General features: G+C 44.8%; 1 protein-coding gene across 2 annotated transcripts; it reads left to right on the top strand.

Moving 5' to 3' along the window:
- Positions 1-562: 562 nt before the first annotated feature.
- LOC124649890 (caffeoylshikimate esterase-like) lies at positions 563-8,395 on the top strand. 2 transcript variants are annotated; one of them, XM_047189459.1, is made up of 9 exons: positions 563-752; positions 856-1,084; positions 3,324-3,353; positions 4,121-4,247; positions 4,333-4,479; positions 6,372-6,502; positions 6,575-6,712; positions 7,159-7,257; positions 7,953-8,395. In XM_047189459.1, the coding sequence occupies exons 2-9, from the start codon at positions 872-874 to the stop codon at positions 8,181-8,183; spliced, it is 1,116 nt and encodes a 371-aa protein (XP_047045415.1). In that variant the 5' UTR covers positions 563-752; positions 856-871; the 3' UTR covers positions 8,184-8,395. The 2 variants fall into 2 exon arrangements, with proteins under 2 accessions (XP_047045415.1, XP_047045416.1); XM_047189460.1 differs by having other exon boundaries at positions 563-773.
- Positions 8,396-10,822: the final 2,427 nt, after the last annotated feature.

Raw genomic sequence — 10,822 nt, 5'->3', positions numbered from 1 at the left:
TGGTTGAACATAGATGAAACACCATATCTAGGCATCCAAACAACCTGCATTTCTGTTCGGGCCAATACAACACAGATTACCAAACCAAATGTGTCCCGTGGCCCGTTCGCGACGTGCAGGGGCGCCCATCTCGCTACGCCAGTGGTACAGGATTCCGGCCCAACCTACCAAACCCGCGCATAGTTAAATTGGACTGACAAACCCGCGCATAGTTAAATTGGACCGACAAACTTGATCTACCGATTTCCCTAAAAAAAAAACTTAATCTACCGATAAACTTGTTTAATTCTCCCGCAAAATTTGATTTCGAGTTTATCCGTTCATGTTTGCGGCATCTAATCTATGGGAGCTCGAAACACGTCCGAAGCTGACTTTTCTGTGCCCTATTTCACGGGGTTGATTTTACGGGATGTGCTAGAACTGCTGTCACTGCCCTCGCAGTCTAGGCGCAGTGCAGAAAGAGGAAGCTGGATGCGTGCAGCCGCAGCGCACTCTTTCCCCCCGCAACACCGGAAGAGTTATTAAATCGAGTGATAGCCACGGCCACGGGCCCTCCAGAAGTGCGGACCCCCCTCCCTCGCCGCCTTGCGCCTTCCACCTCCTCGCCGACGAAGTCAACCAGACACCCCCCGTTCCAATCCTTCTCTCGTCGACCGGCGTTGCCCTCCTCTACTCCTCCCCACCCTGCTGGTGCTTCACTGCCGTCAAGTGGAGAACTGGAGATCCATTCATCCGAGCTCGTACTCGACATCGTAACAAACCCTACCCTTATTGTCAGTTCAGCTGATTATCATGCCTACTTATTGATTCTCTTCTTCTCCGCTCTGAGTATCTGTGACCGAACCCACGATTCAGGTTCAGCTGAACCCCCATGCCACACGTCAACGCCAAGGTGACGGCTGTGCCTGCTACCGCGCTCGGGATGCCGGCTGCGGCCGCGGCACTGCCGAGGAAGTGGGAGGGGGTGGACCCGGCGCTGGAGAGGATGGTGCTGCGGGCGTGTCTGGACCAGGCCCCGGAGCGCCGCCGCGTGCGTGAGGCCTTCAAGGGCGTGCAGCTCAGCATTGACCACTGCCTCTTCAAGGTGCGCCCTTTCCTTTTCTTCCCTTCCCTTTCCTGAAAGGTGTTATCTGTAATAGGTCAGCAAGGTTTTAACTCCCAACGGTATCCATATCATGCCAATCTTGATGTGTTTCTGGATGATTCTCATTTTTCTGGACACGTATATGTTCTTTTTGGGAGGGCATGTTTGAGAATGGTCTAGATCTTGTAGCTGCATCAACATGGCCCAAACTTGGTCAGTGTTTGAACGCAATGCTTTCTGACCGCTCACTGCAATGGTGGGAGGAAGCAATATGCCATCGCCCATTTCGCAAACTAATCACAGTTTCTGTTCTAGTTCTAGTTAAATAGAATGGTCGAGACATACTGCCTAGTTTTGCATTCTTGAAGGTGTAAATCTAGTTTTGGATCACAATATGGGTTCCGAATACCTGGTCTAAATCAAAGGGAAGAACTTGCCTACTATATTTTATTACGGTCGCAACAAAAAATAAAACCTTACCAAGTGCCACTCCAATCTTCTGTCATGTTTTAACAATATAAGCAATACTCTTATGGTCAGTTCCACTCCTACCTTTCTCTTGAGTTCTCATATGAGGTTGCAGCAATTGTTCTTCATCTGCAAAGATGAGTGTATGCCATCGTCAGTATGGTTCCTTCCCTTGACTTGGTTCTTGCCGCCGCCTAAGTTTTCTCATGTGTGTACAACCACCTCATGTCCGCTGCTTGGCACTGTAGTGTGGTACTGTACATGCAGTACAATAGCAAGGGTACTTCTTATGTGCTTGGATTTAGACAACATCAATTGCTTAGGCAACAGTCATTTATTTCCTTCTATTAAATGAGGTTTGTTTCCATCAGTTAGATGATTCTTCCTACCTCCAATTCGTTAGAGATGATGCACTATGGGTCTCTAAATCTGAATGCGTCTCTTACTCAAGCATAGTAGCTACTTATTTTGTTTTTTGCTCCCTAAACTTGTTTAAGTCAGTAAAAATACAATATCCAATCCCGAGTTTGTGGTTAAATGGTAAATATATATTTTGCGTAGCATCATGGAAGTTCAAGCCGCTACTTTATCATGTGATAAATAAAATCAATGAGGAAGTGGTTTCCACTGATTTTACTTAGGCAGTGGATGCAGTCGTTATATTATTACATCTTGCCAATTACTAATTATGTCAGGTTTGGACTTAGTTTATATTTGGAACCTAATACTACAAATTATAAAATTTGAGGACTCAAGCAATACCCTTGCTAGTTCAGGACCAACAGTGCGCTTTACTCACTTGTATTGTATTTCTCTATTTCTCAGATGTAGGTATTTTACTACTATGTTAGGTCTCTCCTCTATATACTTTTGTTACAAAAATGTGCGCCTTCCATATGATCTTGTATATTTGTTTCCATAAGCTAAGACTTAGTTAGCTATATTCCTCGCTGTATGTGTTAATCAAAGATACTGTTTGTTGATCTACTTCCAAAATTACTAATTGAAGCTCTGGACATGACATATGTAACCATGCTTCAAAAAGTATGTTCCGAGAAAACATAAAAAGACTTTACGTTTCATTTCGTTGCAAAGAGAGCAAGTTTAGAGTACACGACACTACCTCCATTAAGGAGGAACAGATATGATACAAAAATAAAGCATCAGTGGATGTCCCAGGTCGTCAGCAGGACTGCCCTTAGGCCAAGGGCGACTGCTCTAGCCCAGATGGCAGCTTCCTCTTCGATTCGTGAGATCTGCGTGGAGACTTAGGGCTGTACGCTGTCGGAGACGCATTCATTTCACTGTTTCCAGATCATCCATGGAGTCAATAGGGCAATCGAGGCAAAGCCCGTGCGCAGTGACTTGGGGATAGTCTGCTTGGCCTCGATCCACCAGTCGGTGATAGGCGTTGTGCTCAGGCGGCCGGCATGTCATCTGGAGCCACGACATGATCTCATACCAAATTTGGCGCGAGAGGAAGCTGGCATGCCGTTAGCAAATGGCGCGTGGTTTCTGGCTATTGCGCTAGGCTGGCATATGATTTATGTTCCAATGCCTGACAACTCTATTTGTAGTGAAATAACACATTAGTAATTAAAAGAATTAATGAAATGTCCCAAACAAATGCAACCCAATTCTCACATTCACCTTTGGTATATTCTTGGATATCCTGTGTTCTGAGTTCTGATACTTTTGTTAAAGCTAACTTTGCCTTTGATGTTTAGTCCTGACATGGATGATATCTCTTAGCATTTTCTTTATGTTGCAGGCACAGTACGATGGCATCAGAACAACTGAGGTACTATTTCGCAGTGTAGCGCCAGTTATTTACCTTTGTTTTATATAATTAATATATCTGTCACTTACCTGCTACAATACATTACTTTTTGCTATGCATTTGCATGCAAGACTTTTTTGAAACATATAGAATTGGCCCATCTTTGCAGTAGTTTGTGCACTTCCTTTAGTAAATAGAAAGATTCGAGAAATCCCACTGTGACAGCAGGCATACTGATCTATTTTGCTAAGTATCTTTGTGAAAATGAGCAGTATGCAAAGTTATTGTTATCATATTGAATAATTCTGTTTAAAAATGTATAAGCCAATGAAGTGTTGAAGTACATTTGATATCAAATAGAAATGTCCAAGTAGCCAGGGTTATCATGATGCAAATGGTGCAAGTAACAAACTGGCGAGGATCCGTAGAACTCAACCAAGAACTGCTGGGTGTTTTCGTGGCTTTCTGCCAGAAATCGCTGATGTAATTGCATACGATTGTAGCTCTACTAGTATTTAATACGATTGTAGCTCTACTAGTATTTAATAAATAATATTTTTCACCCCTGAAAAAAGATAGAGAAGTTCTGCAGTGAGTGATGAAACTACCGCTTGCCATGCTTAAAAGTTAGAATGAAGCTGGATAGACATTGTAAGATGGTATTCCAGCAATGTTTATTTGCTCAGTGGTACTTCTAACTCTTAAGCCACAATGTGCCATTTGATCCTTTGTTCTTGTTGATTATATGTTCGCTAAAGTTTTATTGTGATCTGTTTCCTCTTGGACAGTCATATGAGCTGAACTCGAGAGGTGTCGAGATATTCTCAAAATCTTGGTTTCCAGAGAATCGTCGCATGAAAGCAATTGTTTGTCTCTGCCATGGTTATGGGGACACCTGTACCTTTTTCCTTGATGGTACCGTTCCCCTGTATGCTACCAATATTAAGTTCACTTTGATGTTTCATTTTTGCTACATTTTCTATCTTCATTGTTCTTCCAGGGATTGCTAGGAAGATTGCATCAGCTGGATATGGAGTATTTGCACTGGACTACCCTGGTTTTGGTCTTTCCGAAGGACTTCATGGATATATTCCAAGTTTTGATACTCTTGTTGATGATGTAGCCGAAACTTTTGCTAAGTTCAAAGGTATTGCACCATTTTATTATTGCTGGTTTCTCGTTCTGTTTCTTTCTATATACAAATTACTGGGGACAGTTAGAATGTGCCATTTATTTTTCTACCACAAAGATATATCTTTTCTGCCATTTATTTTTCTACCACAAAGATATATGTTTTCTCCCATTTATTTTACTACCACAATAAGAGCATCTCCAACAGGTGCTGTAAAATCTGGCGCTGTAAACCGGCGATTCGGCGCGCTGTATACCGCTGGCGCGCGTGATAGCGAATTTGCCCCCGGCAGAGGCTCTATTTTGCAGCGCGCGCGCGGCACAAACTGCTAATCCGACCGTTTTTTTGAAAATTAAATCAAACAAACTATGAAAATTTGATCGAAAATACGAATATATTTTAAAAGTTCAACGATACAATGCGACATATAGAACGAAAATACAAATAACTACTCGTCCGACTCCCAGTCGAAGTCGGAGCTGCTCGGAGTCGTCTCCGACACCGGCGTCGTCGTCCACTCGAAGGAGGAGGAGGAGGAGAGGACGATGGTCGACGGCCCTGCGCCGTTCTTCTTTTGCTCCTCCTTCCTCGCCGCCTTCCTCGCCGCTGACTCGGCGCGGCGCTTGTCGTGGCTAGCTTTTTTCTTTGCCTTCGCCGCCGCCTTCTCCTCCTCCTTCTGCGCGTAGAAGGCCTCCGTGGCGGTGACGTCCTCGGGGAAGTGGCGCGCCCATTCGAGGCGCGGCGCCTCGTCGCGCTCGGCGATGAGGAGGCGCTGCTCCAGCTCCTGCTGTCGGCGCTGCTGCTCCCGCGTGATCACCGGCGGCGGCGGCGCGAGCATCTCCGCCTGCTCCCGCGTGAACACGTCGTGGAAGTTCATTGCGCGGCGGGAGCGGCCCAGCCGCTAGGCGACGGCGTCGTACGCCGCACCGCCTCGTGCGCCGTGTCGAACGTGCCGAGGCGGATCGGCTCCTCGCCGGAACGGATTTCCGCGTCGAATCGGCCGCTCGGCCGCGCCCGAACGCCGTGGTAGCCGGAGGCGGGGCGGCGGCGCGGAGGCATCTTCGCGCGAGGTGGAGGGGACGACGGCGGAGTCGCGCGGAGGTGGAACGGTCGGAGGCGGAGCGGCGCGGGAGGGAGAGAGGCGGGGAGAGAGACGGACGCGTGGGAGGGATGGCAGTTGGCCGCTTTCGCGCGTGGCGAGTTTAAAGCGCGCGGCAGCGCACGCGGCAAGTTTCCCGCGCGGGATAGCGCGAAAGCGCGCGGGCGGCAAAAACTTTAGCGCGCGCGCCTTTTTCCCGCCTCCGCTGGAGCAGCGCGGCAGCGCCCGCGCGCGGCAAACCGGCGGTTTTTTTGCCGCGCGGGGCTTTTACAGCGCCTGTTGGAGATGCTCTAAGGTAATGCAGACATGTACATGTATACCAAATCTAAATAGCTAAATAAACACATATTGTGTACTAGAGGGAGTACGTTTCTGCGGAGGAGCAACATCAATCTAGCACTAATAATATGGCACTGTTAAGTGTTACTTACAAAATCTGAAATTGATTGCAAATATTTCCATAGCGTTAATCAACTACTTGCGTCAGTACATTAAACTGATTGCTTTTGACAACAGTGACATGTGAAAATTGTTTCACGTGGAACTCAGTATATGCATTACATATACTCCTATAGCGTCCACGTTACCAAACTGCTGGAAGGTTAAGAAGAGTGAATCTTTTTTGTGATAAAGAATAAATTGTCCTATGATGTTTTCTTATTCACTATATGAGAAATGAACTTGTCTTTCGCTGCAATTAGTTTATCACTGAGTTTATATCTAGCAGTTACTTCCTCCTTGATTTTGCTGTAAGGAAATCCATGTAGTGTGAATGTTTCACTGTAAAATGCAATTCATATGTTGGCAGGGAATCCTGATTATAGAGGTCTCCCAAGCTTTCTGTTTGGCCAATCTATGGGTGGAGCAGTTGCATTGAAGATTCACTTTAAGCAACCAAATGAATGGAGTGGTGCAATTCTTGTTGCACCCATGTGCAAGGTACTTTTACTGTGTAAGATCATGTCTATGCTTGTTATATTTGGTCACTAATTCACAAAATCACTCTATTAGATGTCAGATGATGTTGTTCCAGCTTGGCCTGTTCAGCAAGTTCTAATTTTCTTGGCTAAAGTCCTTCCAAAAGAGAAGCTTGTTCCACAGAAAGACTTGGCAGAATTGGCCTTCAAAGAGGAGGAAAAACGAGAGCAGGTCAGTACCTGTCATACTTATGACTTCTCTTGGACCCAAATTTATATTCTTTATATGTTTATTGTCTTTATTTCTCTATTTTCGCTACATCTGACATGGAACATAGTGACAACTGTTAAATTCATATTTTTTGGGAAGAAGAAAAAAAGATACATTTGATACTTCATCTATAGAAGAAAGGGCATCCTCCTTTGTGTAGTCGAACAATAGACTTGTGCCTTACAGATGATCTTTTTTGTTTATGCTTCTAATGTTGGGCACATTTATGCTAGTGTATGTGCTAAAACATAATTCAAAAGGAGTTGTTAGGATTGTTACTCATGAAATAATTGTTTGGTTAATATAGAGATTAATCTGTTTCATGTAGAACTTCCTATTCAGTTATAGCTACGTGTGGCTTACTCGTAGTAAAAAGTATGTTTTTATTAATTCGCTTCTTCATGCAGACTTCTTACAATGTGATTGCCTACAAGGATAAACCACGTCTCCGAACAGCTCTGGAGATGCTGAGGACCACACAAGAGATAGAAAGTCGTCTAGAAGAAGTACGTGTTTTATTTTTGTTTGTTCTGGTTAGTTCTATGTATACACACCATTGAAGTTTTATGCAGTTGCTTGTGACATTTCTCATTCTGATATCAATAACCGTCGTAAATTATTTGGTTTAAACTCTTGGGATGCATGAAATCGCATTGATTCTTTGGTTATGCCACATGTTGCCTCATGGCGTGGTCAAGAATATTGGCAAGGCAGATAAGTGTAGTTAGAAGTTATGAACTGCGGACTGGGTTGGGAAATTTTCTGAGGGGTTAATAAACTCACTGATGTCCTGTTTGGTATATAAGTATTTTTTTTGTGTGCTCCGTATTTAATTCAAATTTGAACTAAATACCAGAGGACACACAAAAGATATCTCTAATCCAAACAGGCCCTGACAGGTTACGGAACCTAGTTCTGGTCTGGCATTCCGTATTTGTTTCTTTTCTGGTCATCATGGACAACTTTGGCATGGCTTTCACTTATAATAAGTCTACACAGTTAGTATAAAGACATGGAATAAAAGTATATCACAAAAAAGATACAACGATACCATTTATACATGATATACTCTAGCCATATTAGTAGTCAATGTCGTGCATCAAAGACCATGCAAAGTCAATCACGCCTTACATATTGGGACACAAGAGTACGTTATTACTCCGTTCTGTGATTTTAAAGTCTGCTTCATTTTCCCATCTAGGTTTCCCTGCCCATAATCATTTTGCATGGTGATGCGGATTTGGTCACTGACCCTGCCGTGAGTAAAGATCTATATGAAAAAGCAAAGACGTCAGACAAGACACTGCGGCTATACAAAGATGCCTACCATTCCATCTTGGAAGGTGAACCCGATGAGGCAATTTTCCAAGTTCTTGATGATATAACCTCTTGGCTGGATCAGCATTCCATGAAGGAAGGATCTTCCTCATGAAGTGCACAGATCTCTTTTTGTCAAGCATCACAGATCCAACGGATGGGATTCCATTTTTGGTTTCCCCCCCTAGATTCACAGCCTTGTTTTCTGCATCTAGCGTTCATCTGGGATGTGATGTGCGTATGTGACGAGTTTATATTTAAGTGTAACATTCTCCTTTTAAGAGAACTCAGATACGGTGCTGTGCTGTCTTTCGGTTTTTTCCTTTACTCTTTTCAAACATTTCTGATTTCTTTTACTCTCTGATTCATATTACTTCCACTAGTATGGGTGTACCTAGAATGAAAGTATGTCTAGATACATCTATATTAGTTGTAACTACTATGGATCGGAGGGAGTATCATAAACTGCGGCACTTGACCAAATTTCCTTAAGGTTGGCAAGAAATTATTTTGTTAGGTTAGTTGAGCTTGTCCTTACACTATAAATAAAATGAGTATGATTAACTTTGAAATTGTGCTTTACGTTTTTTGCCAAGAAAACAACACTTCCAGAGGACCATTTGGAACATGATGAATGAAGGTAATTGTTCTTATCTAGGTTTCTACAGTGCAATCCCTATCACATTATAAATTTATAATCTTTACTCGTGGACAGGATTATGAAGTATTAACAGAAACTGACAATAAGAGTAGAAAAAAAGTTTGGGTTAATTATGGGATTGCCCTTAGAGACCTCCATATACTCAGTTTTGCCCCCAGTCTATGTGCAAGGACTTGCTCTGTGAGTGTTGCAATCTACGTCAGGTCAACGTATTTGACTTGGCCCTTTCAGGTGGGACCAGGTGACAAGCGGAGACCAAACTCTCCAATCCGTTGCTTGTGGGACCCAGTAGTGAACCATTGTGTGTGCGATAAAACGGTGAAACACGCCGTCGGAGCTCGCAGCGGTGAGCAGATTCAACCTAGCGGGAAACGCGCCGCCGTGGGACGGGGTTGGAGGCGACCCATGTCGGTAGCTAGGACAAAGCGCGGTCGACCGAGAGGGCGATGTCGATTGGGACGGTGGAGGGCGCGGCTGTCTGCTGCAGCTACCGGGCTGTGTGCGGAGGCGTTGAGATCCCCGTCGGCTCCGAGCGGTCATGAATCGAGCTCCATATCTTCTTCTAGTTCGGGAATCGAGATACCGATCTGCCTCTAGGGACAAAACTGCACATGGACAACTGAGAGCAACTAGATAATTAACCCAAAAGGTTTAGCGTACTATTTTCCATTAAGTTGCGTATATAGACAAAAGCACAAGGGCATGGCCTCTGCAACAAGGAATTTTTATTTTCGTGTCCTTGATTCCTTACTGCTACTAAGTTTTGCTAATACACAAATAAGAGTTCAATCAGACAAACAACATACATTTATAAATTTGGCCTTGCTTATTAACTTGTACTATTAGCAAAGCCTCAATTGCACTTAACTCAGAATGGCTGACATGTCCCGTGTCTGTGCTTAAGCTCTTATTTGGCACTAGACTGTTGTGGGTATTAGTGGGAATAATAGTATGGTGTGAAATCTCTGTTGTCATTCATTTCTCATAAAACTCTATCCTTAATCCACTAGGTTAAAATAGAGTATTGAGAAAAAATTGGGGATAAACGGAGATGAAACTGACTCATACTCTAATACCAAACATATATTATTTAGAATAAGTGAGAATTTAAATTTTGGTGGGGATTAGCCTCACTAATTTTCAGTGAAACTCTAGTGACAAACAAGACCTAATATAGGAAGATAACGGAGGTGTTTGAGTAGGCGGCAAGATTGTTGGATAATTAGGCACAATTTCCATGATTAATTCCAGAATATTAAGCATGACGACAGTAACTACTAACATGTGAAACTCGAACATACTAGATGTAGTGATCAACATGAACAGTAGCATAGCAAACGATGACAACATCCATCGCTAAACGGATCGAGATATGTCGCACGTACCGATCCGGTGGAGGTGGCGGTGGAGGTGTAGCGGATGATGTCGCAGCAGTAACGTTGTTGATGACAACGTTGTTGATGACGGGGACGACGGGTCGAAGTAGACGGCGTTGTAGACGACGGTAGGCAGCACCGCCCGACTTGGACGGAAGGCGACCCGTGATGGAGAAGCTTGAGCAGGCCGCGCGAGCGCTTCCCAAAACCTAATCCGCCCTCTCCCGCACTGGGATCGCAAGGACGAGCGGTTCCGGAGACCTGCTCTCCCGTTCGCCGATGCACGTCGGCGCGCGGGATGGAGTAGGCTACGATGGCGGCGCAAGCGAGAGAGGTGGAAACCCTAACTCGTGTATTAGATGTGTTATGCGGTAGCCGGGCAGGAGATTATATAGGCTCGGGAAACCCTAGGCAACGTGGGCCACGCCCACGTCGCACGAACGTTTCGAGTCGGTTACAGATAGCCCACGATCCGGGAGCGACCCGAACCGACTAACCGCGACGCGTCCGTCTAGGACTCTGTTCGTTTTCCCGAGCCGCAAAAAGTAAGGAAAGTCTCGGCTCGAGGCTCAATCCACTCACCACGAGCGCGGCGCGCGTCGTGACGTGTCGAGTCGAGTCGAGACGAGACGAGCGAGCGAGGAGGAGGAGGAGCGCGCGTGTAGCACTCCTATTCTCACTCACTTACTAGTGGTGGAACAACCCACCTTATAAGGT

The sequence above is a fragment of the Lolium rigidum genome, chromosome 4, assembly GCF_022539505.1.
Source record: "Lolium rigidum isolate FL_2022 chromosome 4, APGP_CSIRO_Lrig_0.1, whole genome shotgun sequence".
NCBI classification, from domain to species: Eukaryota; Viridiplantae; Streptophyta; class Magnoliopsida; order Poales; family Poaceae; genus Lolium; species Lolium rigidum.
This window is presented reverse-complemented; position numbering and strand designations above follow the sequence as displayed.